The 22,048-nt window shown below is 39.4% G+C and overlaps 1 protein-coding gene across 3 annotated transcripts; it reads left to right on the top strand.

Moving 5' to 3' along the window:
- The first annotated feature begins 1,153 nt into the window (after nt 1–1,153).
- Nucleotides 1,154–20,771, top strand: rufy2 (RUN and FYVE domain containing 2). 3 transcript variants are annotated; one of them, XM_076110009.1, is made up of 20 exons: nt 1,154–1,368; nt 1,479–1,806; nt 3,595–3,768; nt 3,883–4,000; nt 4,947–5,048; nt 5,387–5,510; nt 7,107–7,171; nt 7,275–7,340; nt 8,285–8,354; nt 8,610–8,711; nt 9,483–9,599; nt 9,690–9,782; nt 10,839–10,913; nt 11,018–11,115; nt 15,694–15,813; nt 16,131–16,260; nt 16,387–16,481; nt 17,092–17,140; nt 17,382–17,462; nt 18,000–20,771. In XM_076110009.1, exons 2-20 carry the CDS (start codon nt 1,509–1,511, stop codon nt 18,141–18,143), a joined length of 2,121 nt encoding a protein of 706 aa, XP_075966124.1. In that variant the 5' UTR covers nt 1,154–1,368; nt 1,479–1,508; the 3' UTR covers nt 18,144–20,771. The 3 variants fall into 3 exon arrangements, with proteins under 3 accessions (XP_075966124.1, XP_075966123.1, XP_075966125.1); XM_076110008.1 differs by having other exon boundaries at nt 1,154–1,806; XM_076110010.1 differs by lacking the exons at nt 15,694–15,813; nt 16,131–16,260; nt 16,387–16,481; ... (1 more) ...; nt 17,382–17,462; nt 18,000–20,771 and adding an exon at nt 13,358–15,084 and having other exon boundaries at nt 1,154–1,806.
- The last annotated feature ends 1,277 nt before the right edge of the window (nt 20,772–22,048 follow it).

Raw genomic sequence — 22,048 nt, 5'->3', positions numbered from 1 at the left:
ATGCATTTCATGTAGCATGCAGGTCTCACTTAAAACCTTAAGCATGTTTACCAAAGCCTGCTCAGCCTGACTCTCTACATGTACTTCTTCCTCCTCTTTACTGGTGCCTGTGTGGGTGTTTATTTTTCCACTGTCATGCTTCTAAATTCTACTGAGAGCTTTCCTCCGTGGGTTCATAATATGACATTGAAAGTAAGGCCGTAGCCAGGACTTTGGAAATACTGAGGTCATGACTCCAAATTCCCCCAGCAGAACCTAAGAAAAATATGGACAAGCAACCAATCAAACCCTGTAAATGTCTTACAGAATTTAAAGAAATCACAACATTTTATTAATTATTTGAACTGTTTAATTATACTATATGTATTAAGTATTTACAATTAAGGCATTTAGAAAATAAAGCTAACAACATTTTGCCTAAAACTATAAGATATTACAAAAAAATAACATGTGTAGCAGGCCTACATTTTTACCACAGAATGTTACGACTACCACGTAGAATTTCAATACCAAAATGACCAGAAATACAGTTGTTGAGGAGGAATTCAGATCCTGTTGTTACTGAAGTGAAAGTGCATAAATATTATTGGGAGATTTACTTAAAATGTGAGTATTCTCTGAACAACAAAAGCCCCCTGTGAGTATTAGACAATTATATTATTGTGAAAGCCGCATAGTTTAATCTATTCACAATGCATCATATTTTATTAGCTCAAATGTTTTATATGTCAAATCTTGATTTGTTAAGTAGTTATAACTGTCAAAATAAGTGGAGCAAAAAGTACAATATTTATGGAAGCACTCAAGTAAAGTACAAGTACCTCAAATTTGTACCTAAGAATAGTATTTTAGTTAAGTATTTTAGTTACATTCCACCCTAGCAGAAATATTACCAACCTCCTTGGGGGCTGCAGCTTTCTACGAGAGATGTTGGACCTTTTTTTTTTTACTCAACTATATATCTTAAAATAGCTGTCTGGGCCCTCTTGTCTCCAAGCATCTCTGTCGTCTACACACAGTACCACCCTCCACCTGGTGGCAGCCCTGCAGTTCTTCCTTCTAGCAGCAGGGGGCGGCACACCCACAACACAGCAGCCACTGAAATCATTACGTAGCTAGTACTGCCTTTTGTGTATCTCGTGAGCCTGTTGACACCGCCCCTCCGGAGGGTGCAGCGGGACCGCCAGGAGCCCAACTGTCGGTTTTGGTCTACGGGCTACAAATGTCCACAGCACCGGGATGTACGGAAAACAATCGTATATCAACGAGCAGCTAACGGTCATCATGTAGACCGACACCAACGGTTTGCAGTACGGGAACGCTACGACGGTTGACTAGTCAGGCTTGTTGCTTTGGGTGCTATTACAGGTATTTTTATGCTACGGTTGTCACAATGGTCGCCGGTTGAATTGCTCAACGACGCCAGCTCGCTAACGGTTAGCTAACCGTATGAATCTGGCTGCGTTCGCACCGACCAGCAGCTATATTTGTCTCAGAGGTACACGAACATGGCATCGCCTGCAGAGCACGACCTGGCGTTGTCTGAAGCGGACAGCAGTAAGGAGAAGGCTCAGATGTTTGGGATTTTGAGGCTGCAGGAGGAGAAATCTGGTGTTGGGGATAAAGCTAACAGTAGCAACACGGCGAGAGGAGGAGGTAGTAGTGGTGGTGGAGGAGACGGGCGATGGCAGGCTCCCATCTTCGCTTTGGCCAGGAAAGCATCCGAGACCATTTCAGGGAGCATTCACGTCCTACCCAAAGTGTCGGAGCACAGGACGTCTCTTTCCGGGGACTGGACCGTCCAAGGTAGAGTATTATCATAAAGGGAGTGTCTTGTTAGTAATAAAAGGTCAGTAACTGATTGTTTTAGGGTCACATGAGGAAATGTGCCCTTAGCTAACTGACATCTTCTAATCGGAGCACTGGTACTAGTTCCAGCTGGTGTTGGTAGATGTGCTAATGTGACAGACCTAGCTGGCTACATATCCTCCTTGTTCTTTCATATCTAGCATTACCTCATCACTCTCTGTGTGTGTCTGGCCAATTGATTTTCCAAAGAGCTCACATGCTTTGATGGTACACCCTCGCATATTAATGTTAGCAGTGCTGCTGCTGTTTCTACCGCCACACAACTGAACAGCGTGAGGCGTCACATGCCGCACTGATGCACATGGGAAACACATGTTCTGTCTTTTTTATTTCCTTTGGGGGTTTCACCATGCATAGTGGTGTTGTCTGTATTTGTTTGCTGCCTTGATATCACTACAAATAACGTTTTAGTATAAGCTAATATAGTATAGTACAGTATAAGCAGCTGTAACTAACTAAATATGTTTGTTTTCATGTTTTATCAATTCATTTTTTGTCGATAAAATATCAGAAAATTTTAAATATTTCCATCACAAATTTCCAGAGCTCAAGCACACTCACAGTCTGAAACCCTAATATATACATTTTTTACGATGATATAAAACGGATAAAAGCAGCAAATAATATTTTTTAAGAAACTGGAACCAGCAAAGGTTTCTCATTTTTGCTTGACAAGTGAATCGTACTATTGAATCATAATAGTTGCTGGTTAATCTTCTGATGAGCGACATCTTCTGTTGTTTCTGCAGAGCTCTGCACCAGTGTCTGTCTGACAGTAGACGTTCCCTCACACACACACACACACACACACACATACACACACACACACACACACACACACCTATTTAGTTTCTGACAGTTTCCAGGTGTCCATCACAGACTTGCATTTGAATTCTGTGACATCTGAATCATTTGAAATAACTAAATAGTTGTTTCAGGCATTCAGTGCAACATAACTTCTTCATTGATTGTTTGTTTGTCTTTCTGTTAACAAGAACACAGTAGATACATTTTAGGGGAATGACCTTTTAATGATCAAAGATTTTAAAAATCTACACAGTTGCATTCACACTCAAATCTCAATTGAAACATCCAGACACGTTTTTCACTCGTCAGTGTTTGATGTGTTGTAGTAGCAGTCACATGGCGACACAGGCATTTAAAGGGTTACTGTTTCTTTCTTAGTATCATCAGGGCGTAGCACCAACGGGCTCCCAAAAGTCTTGCTCACTCCCAAGAAATCATCTGTTGATTTGTCAGCATCTCTGCCTCTGGGCCATTAAAGCTCTCTGTCATTGCTAGGCAACATCTCTGCACTTTTCCACCCATCTGTCCTGCTCTGGTGTTTAGCTACACATTAACCACATTAACCCGGATGTCCACTCAAAGTGTAGAGCACTTAAAGACATATCTCTGTGGGAGTTTCTCTGTTTCAGTCTCAGGCTCTGGAGTTGTTCTAGAAGGCAAATGTTCAAAGTTAGCTGCAAACAAGACAATTTATCGAGCAAAGTTATACAAATGTATGTACTGCATTGTTCTGTGTGCCTACAGTGAGCTGACATAAAAATACAAATGATCTGTTTTTAGGGTGTGTTCTGCTTTCACTTACTTTACTTTTACTGTACATTCCCACAGTAAGCATGTTTCTGCTAATGACCAGCTGTAATACATTACATTATAAGCATATTTTAAATTAAGTGCTCGTGTGTGGCTTTTGTCCTGTAGCCCTGCGAGATCCCATGGCTATGGAGAGAGCCAACCTGCTGAACATGGCCAAGCTGAGTATTAAAGGGCTGATTGAGTCGGCTCTGAGCTTCGGACGAACTCTGGACTCAGACTACCCCCCTCTCCAGCAGTTCTTTGTTGTCATGGAGCACTGCCTCAAACATGGCCTCAAAGGTAAGAGGAACCTCCCAAGAGGAACCTCCCAACTTATTAACATTCAATATCAAAGGGTTCCTAGTTAGTTTTTTTTGATGTTCATGTGCTACTGCTTGTCTATTCTCTCTGCAGTGAAGAAGTCCTTTCTGGGCTTTAACAAGTCTCTCTGGGGTCCTCTGGAGCTGGTGGAGAAGCTGTGTCCTGAAGCAGCAGAGATCTCCGCCTCTGTACGAGACCTGCCTGGACTTAAGTAAGGAGTAAAAACACACACCTGTGCTCACACACAACTTAACCTTACATCGTGCTGGGGGAACATGAGCCACAACACAACCACACACGCTCACATTTACCAGTAACATGAGAATGTGACGTGAGCCAGAGCAGGAAAATACCTGACTGTTATTTACTTTCACTTCACCTTTCCTCTCCCTGCTGCCTCACTTCCTCCAAATTCTCTAGATCTTTAATATTCTTTCGTCTCTTTGTAACTGCTATAGCCAGAATAGGCACATTTTTAGTCAGACACAGTGTTAACAGCACGGAGTTTAAAATTCAGTAAAGATTAGTCATTATACTGTCAATTTTGGGCAATAGACATCTTTTAAAAGCAAAATCAGTAATGGTGCAGTAGTATGTTTGTATATTTGCTAACAGTTGTATGTTTTTCCACATCATGCTTTACTTTGTTATTCACTTCTCAGTCACACATACCAGAGCGTCTAGGCCTGACATCAAGTGAGCAATATTCAGGTCTCGCTGATCCAGCTAAATGGGGAACAGCCGTGTTGTTTTAGATGAAGAACAGACTGTGTTTCCTTTGGTGCTGCTGAGTCAGACCAACGGACATGTAGCAGAGCAGTGTTTATGCAACACTATGTATGACAGTGCAGGCGTTTTAATCGTTGAGATGAAAAAGAAGGAAGTTAATTAGATGAGCCCATGTTAACTGTAGACTGCAATAAACGCATAGAAGAACCTAATTAGATCCAAACTATAAAACAAAGCTCAAATCTTATCGTGTGTGTGTGTGTGTGTGTGTGTGTGTGTGTGTGTGTGTGTGTGTGTGTGTGTGTGTGTGTGTGTGTGTGTGTGTGTGTGTGTGTGTGTGTGTGTGTGTGTGTGTGTGTGTGTGTGTGTGTGTGTGTGTGTGTGTGTGTGTGTGTGTGTGTGTGTGTGTGTGTGTGTGTGTTTCCCAGGACTCCATTAGGCAGGGCCAGAGCTTGGTTGCGTCTGGCTCTCATGCAGAAACGGCTGGCCGACTACCTACGACTCCTCATCACCAGAAAAGATCTGCTCAGGTACTCTCATATTTACACATAACAATTGGTACATTTGACTTGTTTTGAAAAATATACCTTAATTAAAGTATATACTTTTTATATTTTCTTGTTTCCAAGTTTCAGCTATAGACAAAAAAATGTTTGGCTGAAAAATATTGGTGTTGTTAAATAATATTAATGATAAAACAATATTGTTTTTAATCAATTTAATACAAATTCTGACAGCTTGTACTTACGCCAAAGACATTTTACATCCACAGTAACACTACTGAGCTAAAACCTAAAATAAAGCCCCTTTTTTGCTTTTACCTAAGCTACCTTAAGTGTTTAAGGATCTGTTGTATCTTCCTCCACAGTGATTTCTATGAGTATTCAGCACTCATGCTGGAGGAGGAGGGAGCAGTGATAGTGGGCCTGCTGGTGGGTCTCAACGTCATCGATGCTAACCTGTGTGTCAAAGGCGAGGACCTGGACTCGCAGGTAACCCCTCTGAGACAGTATTTAGACCACTTGACTAGAAGAACACATTTACACCAGACATTACGACATTGTTTTAATGTGGGCATTAAACATCTGATGATGTGGCTGCATGACAACACGTGTACAGCTGATATGTCTACTCTTCTCTCCATAATTGCATCTAATTTTCCACTTGCACCAAATTAAGCAGAGAAGCAAATCTATGTCTTATGTTAATAAAAAATGACTCCACTTGCTGTGCATACAAGTTCACGGACATGAAACAGTTTAAACAACACTTGTTTGATTTGTCACGTTATCTTTGCATCAGGCAGAGAGAGAGCAGCCGCTGTGGTGTCATGTTTCTACGGGTGGACTCTTTGTCCTGAGTGCAAACACATTTTCTCACGAATGCACCCTGTTCAGACTGTGTTTACACCTGACTGAATGTGGCTGAGACACTTGTAACATGAAGCGATCTGGAATAGTTTGTTTGGATACGATTTTTGTCTGAGCCTTAACACAAATAACCACACACATTTGTACATTTGATGGCAGGCGTAAAAGAGATTCCATTCCTAAAGCAGAGATGATACATTTCATTCAAGATTAAAAAAAGCATATTTGGTTACTTCTTTTTAAGGCTGCAACTAATAATTATTTTCATTATTGATTAATCTGTATAAAAGCTATTATTTTTTCATTCTATCATTGGACTATAAATTGTAGAGAAAAAACTTCCCAATGTCCAAAACCCAAAGATATTTAATTTACAACTAGAATATAATATATAATATAAAACAGAGAAATGCAGAAAATCCTCACTTTCAAGAGGCTGGAATCAAATGGGAATCAAAACTATTTTTACTTGAAATATAATTGAAACAATTAATTGATTATCAGAATAGTTGCAGATAATTTGTCTTTTGATTGACTAGGTGGTGTATATTGTGGTAGTTTCTATTAGTGCTATTAGTAAATGTCAGTGGATATTAACTGCATGCTGTCAAATTTACAATAAGCATTTCGTTTTTATTGTGCAGGTTTTGATTTGTTTAACCACACAATTGTAAACATCCCCAATTCTTGCAAATGTTCTGGTGGCCTGCAACTACTCAAGGCATAACTGAATCAATGGTTGTTTGAACATTAGTGCTGGGCAAGTTAACGAAGGACTTTGAAAGTTAGCGGAAAGATTAACGTGAGACAACATCCGGTTTCTTCAGACGAACATCCGGTTTTCAGAATAAGATGCCAACAAAGTATGAATTATATTCACATTAAGTATAAAACATGCTACCTGCATCTCGTGAACCAAATGGTATTGCCCTTTTGTTCATATAGCAGTACTTTTAAAATAAAAGTGCGCAATACACTACTTTTTAATTCATCATTGAACTTTGCCATAACACTGCGATTAATCGCAAAAAATAATAATATATATATATATATATATTATATATATATATATATATATATATATATATATATATATATTATATATATATATATATATATATATATATATTATATATATATATATATATATATATATATATATATATATATATATAAACTTCATTTTGAGTGATGCCAGCTTGTCTATCTTCTCATGAGGTCGGGGTGATCGACTTCTCCATGTACTTGAAGAATGACATTGATGATTACAGGAGTGAAGAGAGGTATTGTCTGTTATTATCTCTCCACTATATTTAATACAATGGGTCTCTTAGCCCCCCCAATGTGATGCAGAGCTCTGTTTTACATATGTTTCCATGGCAACAGGAATAGCCAGATAGCGTCCATCTTGGATCAGAAGAACTATGTAGAGGAACTGAACCGACAACTCAAGTAAGACATTTGTTTTTTCATTGGGTAACAGACGTGTCTGCAGGGACTTCCGCAGAGTTCAGGGAGATGATGATGTTATTAACTTCAAGATGATTTTAAGAAATAGAAGTCCTCTGTTTACTGTTCTGTGTCGACCTGAACAGTGGCTGATTTCTACCTCACGTTTTTCTTTACATCCATCTGATGTTGGAGACATGGTATGATGCCTTGAATCGAAGGCAAAAGGCTGATTGCACGTTAAAATATTCAGTCCATTTTGGTTTGAACCAGTCTGCTTGTTTCAGAAGTACAACTCCCTACAGACAGACTCCTTTAAGCACAGACTGTCAATCACACTTCCTCTTTCAGTTTGTCTTTTTTTTCTCACAAACTTGGTATCACATTTCAATGAAACTGGATTGATCTACTGTCTTAAATGGAATTGTAGTTCTTTGAAATCTTTCTTCAAAACTCGCACCTGTGATTTGGGATGCACCAATGAGTACTCTGAGTACTGAACCGATACCTGTGTTTAGTTAATAAGCTGTGTGCCTCACTGTGTGGAAGTGACTGGGATCATTCTTTTATGTGTAAGACAACGTCAGACAGAACATAAGCTAAGCTAGCCATGGCACTACTGTATTGGTGCTGTGGCTATTGAAAGTTAAATTCAGGTCCGTCAGTCCGGGGTGTGACACTTCAGTCCTTTAAACATGTGAATGTCATTAAACCTCATAAACACGATAACAGCTCAAAAGCCACAGTTGTTCTCCATTTAGCTGTATCTAATTGAAGAGGGCAAATGTCTGTTTAAGTTACACATTTTAACACCTCTGTGTTGTGATATAGCCACTATAGTCCCATTCCCATATTCTGAATAATATGTTGGCACAATAAATTCAGTGAGAATCAAAATAAACAGAATCTGTTTACAATTTGTTTGTACGATGTGTTTGTGTGTCTAGCTCCACAGTTCATGGTCTTCAGGGCAGAGTGGAGTCGATGGAGAAGTCCAACTCTAAACTCGTAGAGGAGGTGAGATCCACACTCAAAATATCTGCGTATTAGATTTAAACTAAAGGTAAAAGGCGGCACTTTAATGTCAGAGTTTAAGTGCACATCTCTACATGATGACTGAAGTCATCATGCTTTGTCTTTTACATGTTATCATAGAATCTGATCTCATCATTTAGCCAGATATGTTTTGATGAAATCACAGTGTCGGTGCAAGCATTGTTGTCAAACTGTTCTTTGTGATCAACTAAATTATTAAAAATGTTTTGTGTGCAGTTAGCCATAGCCAAGAACAACATCATCAAACTGCAGGAAGAAAACCAGGAGCTGAGGAGTGAAAACAGCCTTATTCTGCTGAAGACACAAGAGCATTTAGAGGTACGCATGCACACGTCTAATGTCTTAAATCACAGAGAAACATTGATTTGGTAAAGATTTTGCTGCAGCCACAACTGAAACCAACACTGTAGATCTACCCCCTTAAAGGATAACTTTGTTATTTTTCAACCGTGACCCTATTTTTTCATGTTTTATGTGTAAGTGGCTAGGAGACAACCATTTTGTAATTCTATTCAGTACGGAGGGAGAATGCTGCAGACGGCAGCTGCTAAACAGGCTAAAAGTGCCTGTTTTTGCCTCTGACGATTGTTATTATAAGTGTCCAACAACATTATGGAAACGACCCTACAGAGGAATACAACTTTTTCTTAACCTTTGCTTTCTGTTTGTTATTGTGTCATGTGACTTGTTGCCGGAAGGCAACGGGTGAAACGTGAGTGAGAGTTGGAGAGAGTGGTGCCATGGTGACACCATTCTCTCCGGTGGTGGCTGAGTTTGTTGTGTTTGAGTCGGTTTGAGTACAGAAAACATAGCTAAAGGTTATCTAAAAGATTTTAAATGTCATGGCTGAATATTAAGAATATTTTGTTAATGTCAGAACCAGACTTCTCCGTGCGAGACACACATTAACAAACAGACCTGATCAAGCAAAAGGTAAAGAATACCTTTTTTTTGTACATTGGAAAATAGGGTCCAGGTTGAAAAGTACAGAAGTTATCATTAAATATTCCATCAATTATTACCAGCTCTGACTACAAATTGATGCATGGTATGGCTGACGTGTTCTTCCCGTTGACGTAATTTATTTAGGTAACCCAAGTCGATGCGTCAGTGGAGAGAGATACATACAAACAGTCGCGTCAAGGATTGGATGAGATGTACAACGATGCTCAAAAACAACTGAAGGAGGAGTGTCGGCTCAGACAGGTCAGACTGTGACTGTGTGTGTGTGTGTGTGTACTATATATTGTGACAGCGTAACAACAGATTATATGCATGTATGTGGTTTATTTTTAGGATGTGGAGAATGAGCTGGTAGTCCAGATGTCGATGAAACAGGAAATGGAGTTGGCCATGAAACTCCTGGAGAAAGATATTCATGAAAAGCAGGTCAGCCTACATTTTCCTTTCACTTCACTCCGTCTTCCTTTTTGAACACTGATTTATTTACAAAATGTCTCAAGAGATGAAAGTGGACAAAATATTGACAAAAGGAAATACTTTAAAATATAAGACATTTAGTTTTATTCAGTATTATCCATAATGACTTACAATGAATACACAAATAGAAAAAAATCACAAAACATGAAGAATGAACAATGTACAAAGAAACATGGATTATTATAGGATTTTCATATTGGTGGATTTGTTAATGGTGAGTTTTACAATCACAGGAGATATGAATGAGAAAGGACTCAAATTAAAATAATGATCATAAGAATGCTGGGGTTGCTCTACAGACATAGTGTCATCACAATGGGAGAGCACATGATAACGAACCCTTTGGGGGCTCAAACTAAACATATAGCGCCAGCCCATACTTGCTCACGTAGAGCAGTAGCATCTTGCCAGCTCTTGTGCCTGTTTCTCTCTAGCAGCCCTACCAGTGTCGGGCCTTTCACCACCAACACGTGAACTCTGCTAAATAAACGCCACCAGCTGACATTTGTAGCCGAGCTGTGACATACAGTAGCTGTCAGGGCAGCAGCATCATCACACATCCCAGCAGCCTGCTGACATCTTTGCACAGGAACATGGGGATATTTGTATCACGCATTGTGACTTACAGTTTGTACAAAATATATTTCAGCTTGCTTACAGGTAGCTCTGAAATGTGATATATATATATATATATATACGTATATACACATTAATATGACTATTCTCCAAAAATGGCCTTTAATCATCACTATGTTTGTTCGTATGTAGTCCTGAGTTAAATTTTGCACAAAACCCCAGTGAATAAATGATTTGAGAGGATCAATAGATACACAAATAAAAATAATACTGAAGCCCTTAAAAGACTGAATGAATGGATGAAAGAACAAATAATAAAAGAGCAGCATGCTGAATTACAGTGAAACTGTTGCAGGAGACTTGATAGTGTGACCAGGACAGTCAATACAGGATACGAACACATATGAAGTCTTTGTTTTTCATCAACAGGACACGCTGATCGGACTGAGACATCAACTGGATGAAGTCAAAGTCATCAATGTAGAGATGTACCAGAAGATGCAGGTAAAAACACTTACATTCTCACCGGGTTGCACTTGTTCTCTTGTCATACACAGTGCACATACTTTAATTTTTACTATTACTTATGACTTGTTCTCATTTGTTAGTCGTCTGATGAGGAAATGAAGAAGAAGAACGACGTGATCACTCGTCTGGAAGAGAAGACCAATCAGATCAATGCCACCATGAAGCAGCTGGAGCAAAGGTGAGATATGCTGCCTGTGAAGGAACAGCACGCACTAATCAAAACAGGAATATCACTTTGTCCCATGTGTCTCCTCAGTCTCTCCTTCAATCTTCTCTGTTGTTCTGTTAAAACCTTTGAACTGCAGTCTGTCATTGAATTACCAAAACATACATAATCCTCCTTTAACAAAGTGAGTCTGATGTCCCTGAGACCCTTTTAACAGCGTTGACTTGTAATATTGAACCTGAATTATGCAATAGAACTTGTTCACAAAAAAGGTGTTGTTTTTCTTAAACCAGATAATGATGCTCTTTTTAATATTTACTGCAAAGTACATAGTTATGAATAGTTCTGCATGGTGAAGCTATGCAGAAGGGAACTGGGGGAAAACATGGTGGGAAATGATTTGAGCCTTCCTCCTCATCAGTGTTTCGGGTTTGCTCATAGGACGTTGGTGAGGAGGTTGTACTCCTTGTCTCCTTCTTATTTAGCTTCTGTTTGTCCTGCAAACACAAAAAGTTCAACAGTTATGAAACCTAAAATAAAATGATCCGATTAGGGTTTTACCTAACATCGCTACGTGTGTTGGGATTGATAAGTCTCAGTTCCGTTACTAGTTCGCAGCCTAAACAATCATCAAATACATTGCCATTGTTATGTGAAGTAGCTCCTTCTTCTCTCTTCCCCTGAAATTAAAGTGTATTATTCCTTTTGACGTTAGCGAAGGTGGTCTTAATTCAGCTTTTTCATGAAATGGCAAATGGATTCACTAAAAAGTGTTTGCATATTAAATCTAAACATTATAAACGTACTGTCCAAAGTTGAAACAAAATAATAATACATTGTTATTTTCCAGTGGAAACCCTCAGAATGTCCAAAAATGTCAAACATTTTGGGAAACAAGAAACGGTCATGTTTTAGGTGTAATTATTATTTTTTGCATTATCCTAAAGTATTTTTCTTCGTGCAAAAGTTGCCAAAAATTAAGATACAAAGCTTATACTTGAAACAGACTTTTACTAAAATAACCCAAAAATATGCTTGAATTGACTCCCAATGCACTTAGAATAAAGACCACCTCCACTGGCATCACAATATCACACAAAGTTCATACATTTCTATGACTCATGAGAGATAGTGTTTGTTGTCTTAAGAAACCATCAAGAGTCTCTTTTGCAATGAAGGAAGCTGGCAACACTAGTTCCCCCAAAACAGGTTGGTAAACGCACAGGTTACCAACTCAGCTTTAACCTTCAGGGGAAAAGAGCAGAAGCAACATTTTCCACAGCAAATACTGTATTGAATGCTATTGATTAGGCCATCACCCACTAACTAAACTGATTACAAGACGAAATAGATCAGGGAATGATAAACACGTTTCATGCATGCTATGTTCTCTTGCACCACAATCCGTGTATGATGCTCCATATTTCCATATCAGTCATTATGAGACCTGCTGGTTCATTGGTGTGTGTTATGATTCCTCTTCACCTCATCGTCTACCAGTCAACACGATCCATCCCTCCCCCCCGCTCTCCCATTAGTTTAAATCTGTTCCATCCTATTTGTGATTGGTTGTGAATGTTTTTTGCTGCTCCAAAGGTGTTTGTATAGTAGGCTGGTAGGACACAGACCCCGGTTACACGGTTTTTTTCAGTGGGAGTTTTGTGTTGTAGCTGAAAAATTGAATGAAGAAGTAAGAAGTGTCCTGACAGAGCCACTGTTTAAGATTATTTACCTGCTAATTAGAGATAAATCTCCCCCTCAGAATTTAACATGTTGGCTTCTTTAGAGAGGTCAGGCATACATCTCTCATGTTGATAGTATACTTCTGTGCACACTTCACCTGACAATTCCACTTTTTGTCTGATCTAGTTTTATTCACTTATCTGTCCACATTACCTTTCCGTGCTTCTCCTCCCCACCTCTTCTCATTACTCGTACATATACTGTGGAGGGAAATGTGTCCAGACTGAAGAAATCTGGTGACAGTGGCAGTCTGCAATCAGATTTCTGTGTTTTAATGCATTTTATTTACACTCACTGCTGTGCTTGTGATGTTAAAAGTCACTTAAAGTGTTCAGTGTAACCGGGGCCACTTAGAATACTGATGTATTGACATCCTTTCTTCCTTCCTCCTTCTTTCCTCCCTTCCGTTTGTCTCTTTTATACCATCCATCCAATCATCCATCCATCCGTTTTGCTCCCTTGAAACCACGTTTCCTTGATTTCCTGATTTTATCCCCTCTCCTCTGTGCAGTGATAAGGATCTGCTTAGTCAGACCAGAACGCTTGCTATGTCATTTGTGAAGTGTGCCAGCAAAGACACAGAGCACCAGTACAAGCTAGTCAAGGACATCTCCTTCTGAGGACAGACCTGACCCACACACATGCAGACACATGGTCGCTTATGATTGAATGAATAAACGGACTAAACTTAAAGGAACATTCCTGTTTTTTTGCACACAATATTCAGACGGTTTAATGGCCAGAGAGCAGCCACAGAATCAGGTGAAACTAGAATGCATGGTTTAGTCCTTCAGTTACTAAAACATTGTCGTCACCAGCAGATTGCTGGGATTCATTGAGGCCACTGCAGCATGTTTCAAGATCTTTAGTTGAACCCTCCTCAGACAACATTACTGGGTTTATGTTAAAAGGGTTTCCTCTGAATTTCCTCATCTAGGTGGTCACCAAACTGTCTGAATATTATATTAATTGTACTTTAATAGAAACATTTTGAATTAATCGTTTTATTTATTCACTCTCATGCTCAGCCGTGTACACACACACACACACACACGTGTGTATGCCACACATTCGTCCTGCCTCCAGTAGTCAGTTTATATGCAGTAACACTGACAGTGAGATAGTTGACTCTGAGATGTCATCAGAGGGTCGTTGTTGTAGTTCAGATTGAGTTAGAATGAGTATAGAGGCCCATCCCGCTCGTATCACAACTACTTTATCTGGCAACACCCAGAGCTACTAGTTAACAGAGTTGAGTCTCTGTAGTATTTAGGGACTGCGTAAATGATTGGGTCGTGATTATCTCAGAACTTGTGATTCTGTGCTTGGCTGTCTTTTTACTTTATTGCAGCCAACACTGTTTAAGTCTAAAGCACGAGCGGGATCATGTAACCTGCATTTCATCACAGTCAGTCAGTGGTGTTCACTATAATTGTTAAGGCAGACAGAAGTTTGCTTGTGCAACCTCCTGCTTTTAATTTGTTGCCATTTTGCTCTGCATATGTGGCCCCTCGTGACCTGCTTCTGACTGGCTGTGATGACCCTTGCTGTGCCTGATTTCTTTCCCTTGTTCACTCACTCATTATTCTCCTTATAATACACACTCAGTTTACTCTGTACTGAGCAGTAATGTAAGCTTTCGGACACTTATCTCCCACTCATCATCACTGACCGTTGACGAAAATGTTAGAAATTGTATTGTGGGATTGTGAGCAGAAAGTAAGGCACGTGCCGTGGATGCTACTTTTTTCGTTTTTGAGGACGCTATGTAATGGATATTTGGATTTCACACTCAGATTTCGACCCTAAATTGAAATGGCAAAAGGTTAAATATAGTGTACTCTACAGTTAAAAAGGGAGTCATTTCGGAAACATCCCGTCTCCTTCTTGCATGGATTTAACAAAACTGAAGATTGTAAGGTTTTGCAGATGTATGCAGCTCAGTGGGACCAGCACATTTGCTTTGTTTCTGCAGAACAGACAGAACTGAGCCACATGGAAAGACTTTTAGATACACAGCTGTAAACCTCTGTAGCTTCTCTCAAGGGAACTTGAATGTGTTGATGTCTCTCGTCTTGGCATATTTAATGACTTATGTGATTGATCAGGAAGTAATTATTCTACCGATTCTAACTCTGTGTTCATAGTACTGTAACTCCTCTCAATTTTTAGAAGAATATACTATCGGTACACTAATGTCTTTTACCACCGTGACAAATAAAGTTAGATGGTTTTAAAGTGTTGAGTGTGGTTTGACTTTTTGGCCATGTTCAGACACTGGACATTTATTGTGTAATAAAGCTCTTAATCAACTGTAAACCAGGGAGTTGTGGGATTCTTCTCACCCAAAAACACACTACAAAAGGGTCCTTCCTGTACAATATCAGGTGAAAACAATGCAGTTGGCATATTAATATTCAAAATGCTTTGAATATATAAGGTATTATTGAAAAATACATGCAGGTCAAGATGCAGTTAGCTTTCATCTTTTTGTTGTTGTCCATTCAGTTGCTTTAAGGCATTTCTTCCTCATTGTTTCATCATGCGTCTTATTTGGACTCACCCGTTTGTATTCCTTACTGTTCTGTTTTGAACCCTCTCAATTCTTCTTCTCTCTAAGTTTGACTCTCTGGTGTTGTGGCGAAGAAAATGACAACACCATCCTTTCCCTCAACCTTCTTCATTCATCCTCAACCATCCCTTCTTTCTACCCATAAACCTCACTCATTAGCCTTCATCCTCCTTCCGGTCTTCCTATATTATTTTTTTCCCTTTCCCTCCACACTCCCCCTCCCCTAGTTTTTTCTCTCCATGGCCCTGAGTTTGTCCCTGGTTATAATGGTGCAGATTACAGGAGGCAGAGAGGCACCGCACCTCGGCCGAGGAGGGGACCAGACGCTTCAAGTTGGACTTTGCCAACAAGGCCGACAGCCTGCAGCGGCAGATCGAACACAGAGAAAGGCAACTGTAAGCAAAACCCCTTTAAAGACAGACTGATGGGTAGACTCATGCACACACATACATACATAAACACCTAATCTAGAGAATCTGGTGCTCAGAGAGAGACACAACAAAGTAAATGCACAATAAGCTGTGTTGCATGGTAAGCCAGCTTTTGGTGAAAAAGCATTTCTCACTGAAACTGTCATAGACATAGGACCAGTAAATAACAATCAAAACAAACGTATACAAACCAGTGTGCCCTTACTTTGTCTCTTGTTGGTCATCTTTATTATTGTTATTGGTGTTGTATATTTATATATGTGTTTGTGGTGTCCCTTTAGCCAGCAGCTAGAGACGGACCTGAAGATAGAGAGGGAGTGGAGGCACACGTTACAGAATGATCTAGACAGAGAGAGGGATACGGTGGCTCAGCTCAGCACAGAGGCGCTGCAGATCAACGGGCTAAAAAAGGTAAAAGAGACGTACCATGTATGTGATATTTTATGTTTTATTATAGTATATAACTTTGTGTGTGCGACCCAGCATTTGATCAGATACATGTCTTCTGTTGTTTTGTGTTATATGTTTTTTTCTTAGGAGTTCCATCGTCTCCACGGTGAAAACATTCAGCTGAAGATGATTTGCGAGGACCAAGAACAAGCTCTCGAGGAACTAGGCTCCAAACTGAGCGAGTATGTATGCTTTGTTTAAAAATGTCTGCACCCTAATCAAGCTGTTAGAGCCTTTAACAGAGCGTTAACAGAGCGTTAACAGAGCGTTAACAGAGAGTTAACAGAGCGTCGTTAACAGAGAGTTAAAGGCTCTAACCTTTGAGGGAAACTGTTTATGCCTCCCTCCACGCTGACGACAGCAGCTGACCGGGTTGTCGGTCCGTCCTATATCTCCTATAAAACAATATCTCAGAAGCGGCTTGAGTGAATTTTTTCAAACATCCACTTGGACTCGAGGATTAACTCATTAGATGTTGGTGGTCAAAGGTCAAGATCACTGTAACCTCAAATGGGTCCTATTCTCGTGATATCTTAGGTACGCCTTGAGCAAATTTTCTCAAATTTGGCACAAACATCCACCTGGACTCAAGATTAACCGTTTTAGTTTGTGGTTATCAAAGGTCAATGTGCTCTTATGCTCATCCCATCCTCGTGAACGTGATATTTCAGCAACGCAGTAAACTGCAACTTGACTAGTTGGCAGAGGCACACAACCGTGAAGTGGTATCAGGATGACCTGAGGTGGTTGTATTTACTTGTATTTAAGCAGTTTTATTCATTTTGTCATCAGATCCAAACTGAAGATTGAAGACATCAAAGAAGCCAACAAAGCTCTTCAGGTAAATTAACTGAGTTAAACGTAGCGCAAAGAAAGTCTTTTAATGTCTAATGTTCGAATGTCTGTCTATTCCAAACCCTTTCATCACTAAAATGGAAAAGTTAGATGAGATATTATTAAAAGAGCAGAGAGAGAAATCAGAGAAACAAATACAGTAATTATTATTGTTGATTAGTGAAGTGTGCTCTGTTGTTTTGTAAAATGAGGGTGAAACTGAGATTTACTGTATTGTGCTGTTGCAGGGAGGTCAGGTGTGGTTGAAGGACAAGGAAGCCAGCCACTGCAAGCTGTGTGAGAAGGAGTTCTCCATCTCAAGACGAAAGGTCAGTGAGCAAATTACCACAAATAAGACATGGAGACTCTCTATTTTGTGTGGTCCCGCATCTGAAATCCTTTATCTAAACTATCATTGTATTGGAAATCATCTCAGGGCGGCTGATGTGTTGGTGAGGAAGTTAGTGATCCACATCCTTTTTATGCATAGTTAAATGCTAACTGATTTGAAAGCTTTTCTATTTTGATTTACTTCCTGTTTTGAGAACTGTTCTATGGCCGGTATTTGTTTTTAGATTACGACGGCAACAGCATATTATATAGAATAAATGAGAAAATAACTTATAGTGAGAGTGCTATCATTTACAGCCACCATGCCTGAAAAGACAACTTGAGGACAAGACATTTGAGGATACATGCGTTACAGACATGGCTTTAGCCTCAAGCAGTGCTGTAATGAAATATGAATTACTCAATGGATAGAAGATAAATCAGCAAGTTGGTTCCCTCAGCAGCTAATTTGCACCCATAAGCACACCACAACAATGTCAACTTTATTTTGACATACTTTCTGTATTTCCCTCCAGCACCACTGTAGGAACTGTGGGGAGATTTTTTGTAACAGCTGCTCCGACAATGAGCTCCCTCTGCCCGCCTCACCGAAACCAGTGAGAGTCTGTGACACCTGCCACGCCCTCCTCCTCCAGCGATGCTCCTCCAATCCAACGTGAAGGAGCCGGGACTGCTTCAAACAATCTGAGATCAAACTCACAAATTCCCATCCTCTGGTTCTCTGTAAGATCCATCTCCCAACTTCTCTCAACAGAAATGCTGCTTGAAATGGACCGTGTGCATGAACATTTAGTGCGTTTGATTCATTCATTTACAGTCAGCAGAAAAAAGCAAGGGTGTCTGCATCATTCTGACACGTCTATGTTTGTATTTATTATAACATTGTCTCTTGTAATCCGAAACAGAGGAGGAGGCCATTTTATATGCTAGATAAACAACAGTTGTACAGACTAACCATTTACAGTAAATTCCATCAGTCAAGACTGATGGAGCAATGCAAAACAGGACTGTCTGAAGACAGAGCTCTGCTATTAAAGGAGGAACTACTTTACCATGAACTGATGAGCGCTGCTGCAGCTAAATGGAGATTCTCAACCAAACCTATAGTCTTTTGAAGGACTGCATCATTATAATGTATGTACCAGGCGTCAAACTCTATACAGTAACTGTATAGCCAAACAGATGAGATTACATATTTAATACATACTGTATCGTGGCCTTATTACCGAGTCTTGACTGCAAAGCACTCCTCTTTACAAGTGGAGGGAAATGAACACAAAAATAAAGGCAATATTTTCACAGGCACAAAAGATCAAGTCAACCTGACAGGTTAATTCTACTTTACTTAAAGTTAAAGTTACTACAAGGTACTTTTGTGTCGATTTTGGCGACCCCTGTGGAGAACATGGTAGTGTTTCCGAGCACCTGATTCCCTGAAGAAAACCTAATTTTGCTGCAGCAGGTGTTTGACCGTCTGCTCCGCTCAGTGCTGGTTCTGGTTCTCCCGTGCCTCTCTTCCCTCCAGCAATACGGGCTGGGTCTCTGGCAGCAGGGACCGGTGGCGGAGTAGCAAAGCGAAGCTCACCCCCTGGCAGTAGATGCTTAGCTCTCCCGCTGCCACCGGAGCTTACGACTGCAGGTCGAAGGCTGCATGCGAACCGGGTCCGGTTCTGTCCGCGGTGGGCTGGTTGCTGCTGGAGGCCCCGCTGCAGTCTGAGCTAAAGGAATTTCTGGTGAACCTGCATTATTTCATCTGATTTTGCGCGGAACCCGACCCGGTGGCACCGCTGACAATCACTAAGAATAAGTATATAGAAATAACCAATCTTTTGTCTGATGGTCTCGTTTACTTATGTAGGTCATATAGAGGCATCCGTTTTAATTTGAGACAGTTTCATAACCAGTTCAAAGTTCATCACAGTTACTTCATTTGAAACATATTTCTGTTTAATTGACTGTGAGAAGATCAGGACTGGTCTCATTTTTTTGTCCCTGTTTTAATTGCAGTCATATCACAGGAGATATATAACATGGAGATATATTTTGTGACAATGAGACACAGACTTCTTGCAAATTAATTCCAGGGAAATTCAAAGCAGATGTTGTTCTGCTGACACAATGACCAGACTAGTTCCCCATGGGGCTGTGGTTTTCAAAGGAATGGAACATCTTTCTTTTCTTCTTTTTTTTTAAACAATGTTGGTGCCATTTGTGCCTGTGGAAATGCCATGAATATTACGTGCTTGTGCTTCTCTTGTTTCCAAAATGAGTTCTAGATTTCTACAGAGAGGATTTCTGTTGAGAGAATTTAAAATACTTAAAGTAGCAACTCTAGCCAAGCAAAGCCATCTAAATAAAAGGCACATTTCACTGTTAGTTTTCGAACACTAATGCAGTGGAAGCTGCTTTAAGGACCAAGAAGAGCAACAAATGCTGTCATCTCCGGTGCCTAAATGGCTCTTTAGTTGATGAACCACTGACGGCTAGCTCACAACATGACCACTTCACTGGCGAGTTAAGAACAGACTTAATGGTTACACACCTCTCACACAATAGCCAGTAGGTTTGAGCACTTGGCAATCCTATATTACCTCTACTATGGATTAATTTGAAAGTATTTATATTTGATTTTGTATTTCATGCACATTCATTTTTACTTTTAGAAGTCCAGGGAACTTGTTTGAGCTTTCCCTGTTTACTTGAAGTAAGTTGTGAAAAGAACCACATTTTACTGCTGCTCCATTTCTGAGAGGGAAAGTTTGAAACTTTAAACCAATTCAGTTCCTTTCTGTTGAATGTGTTGTTAAACTAATGCTGATGACTGTACGGTCTTCAGTGACGGGTTATGATACGAGTTCCACATTCTGGTGTTGTACTTGTACAATGTTTACAACCTATGACTTTTCAAGTACTGGACGTATTCATTACCATTAAGAGATAAAACAGGCCTGGGTTCATTTCAATTCAATTTAAAGTGTTTTTATTGTTTCAAATATTTAAAAACTCACCAATTTATCATTAAGTACTAGAGGCAAGTGTTCCTGAAATGCACCCAGGCCTAAAACCTTTTTGTACAGTGTCGTTCTTATAGATCTCCCAGCTTTCAATGGGACTTATGCGGTGTTGACACCACTGTATGTTGTATATACATAATTGTTGATAATCACGCTGACCCTTTCATTTAAAGTTAAAGTTTACTTAATCTGCCATTTTAATATTATCTCTATTGCCAACAATATGTTGCCTTGACTGTAGCAGTTTCTGATTAAATCACATCACAAACAGAATTGTTCATATTGTTTGCTGTCATATTAATGGTGGTCATTGAAATTTCTCCTGTGAACATTTACTGTTTTTGCCCCGTTTGGGTCTTTTTCTGCTGGTGTCTTGCTGAAATCAACTCTAATTTAGTTCCCCTTTAACACACATAAGTATAATATTGATAAATATGTTTTCTAGCACAAATGTGTTTTCTTCGGGTCACGGAGCTGGCCGCATGTTCTACAGTAGTAGAATCCTACACACTGCACCTTTTAAGTATAGAATTTACTAAGCAGAGTGTAGAACAGCTGCCTAAGCTATTTTCCAGCTTAAATATATATTATTTTACTTCCTTTCTTTGAGAGTGGAATATAATATTAGTTTTAAATGATGTCATGAACCTTGAATACATTCATAAAAAACTCACCAACTCACACTTATCAAACCATTTGAACCAAGAAAGCTGATCTGAGATCCAGTTTGAATCGGTATACTACAGGACGGTCAAATGTTCTGCTGAAGATCATTTTAAACCAGAGTAAACAAAGATAAGAAACATGGAATTAGAGTGTATTACCTCGACCACTGCTCCACCTTCTTAAAGCGCATCATTCACCTGAACACGTCATCCAAGTCAAAGCAGAATTATCATCAACTGATTAGATTCAAAGTGACCGTGCTTTATGGCATACTATGCTGTGACATGTGATACTATGACTTTTTGTTTTACAATATAAACAATGAATTATTTAGACCAATTATTCATCACATTCTATATTATAACGTTCCTGCAATACAACCGAGAGCCAGCGAGCAAAGACCACAGATACCCCTGGTTGAGCAGGTAAGGTTATTTGATCGCTCTTGATGTTTTTGATGACATTTCTATGGCATACTGTACTATGACATGCTGCTCCATAACATTTTAAAATGTTATTTTCATTGCATACTATGATACTGTTATGATATACTACTCCATTACTTTATTTATTTAATATTCATGGCATACCATAGTTACTTTTTAAATCATTTTTATTTCGTGACATACTATAATATGACATTTCTTATTGCATACTAAACTGACATTTGATATTAGTATGGCATATCATGCTATGCCAGTTTTTATGGCATTCAATACTATGACTTTCATATGAAGTTTTTATAGGAAACTATACTATGCCAGTTTTTTATGGCATCTGTTCTCATGTTTTTATGACATGATATACTACACAATGTGATCAGATGAGTTTACAATTAATAAATAAGCATGTTTTTTTACAACGTAAAATAACGAAACAAACTT

This window comes from Anarhichas minor, unplaced genomic scaffold, assembly GCF_050575085.1.
Source record: "Anarhichas minor isolate MPS153535 unplaced genomic scaffold, ASM5057508v1 ptg000042l, whole genome shotgun sequence".
Classification (NCBI taxonomy): domain Eukaryota; kingdom Metazoa; phylum Chordata; class Actinopteri; order Perciformes; family Anarhichadidae; genus Anarhichas; species Anarhichas minor.
This window is presented reverse-complemented; position numbering and strand designations above follow the sequence as displayed.

Coding starts and splice junctions, on each gene's coding strand:
- rufy2 (XM_076110009.1), top strand. CDS start 1,509: ATGGCATCGCCTGCAGAGCACGACCTGGCGTTGTCTGAAGCGGACAGC. Junction 7,172..7,274: donor GATTACAGGAGTGAAGAGAG/GTATTGTCTGTT, acceptor CCATGGCAACAG/GAATAGCCAGATAGCGTCCA. Junction 16,261..16,386: donor AGATCAACGGGCTAAAAAAG/GTAAAAGAGACG, acceptor TTTTTTTCTTAG/GAGTTCCATCGTCTCCACGG.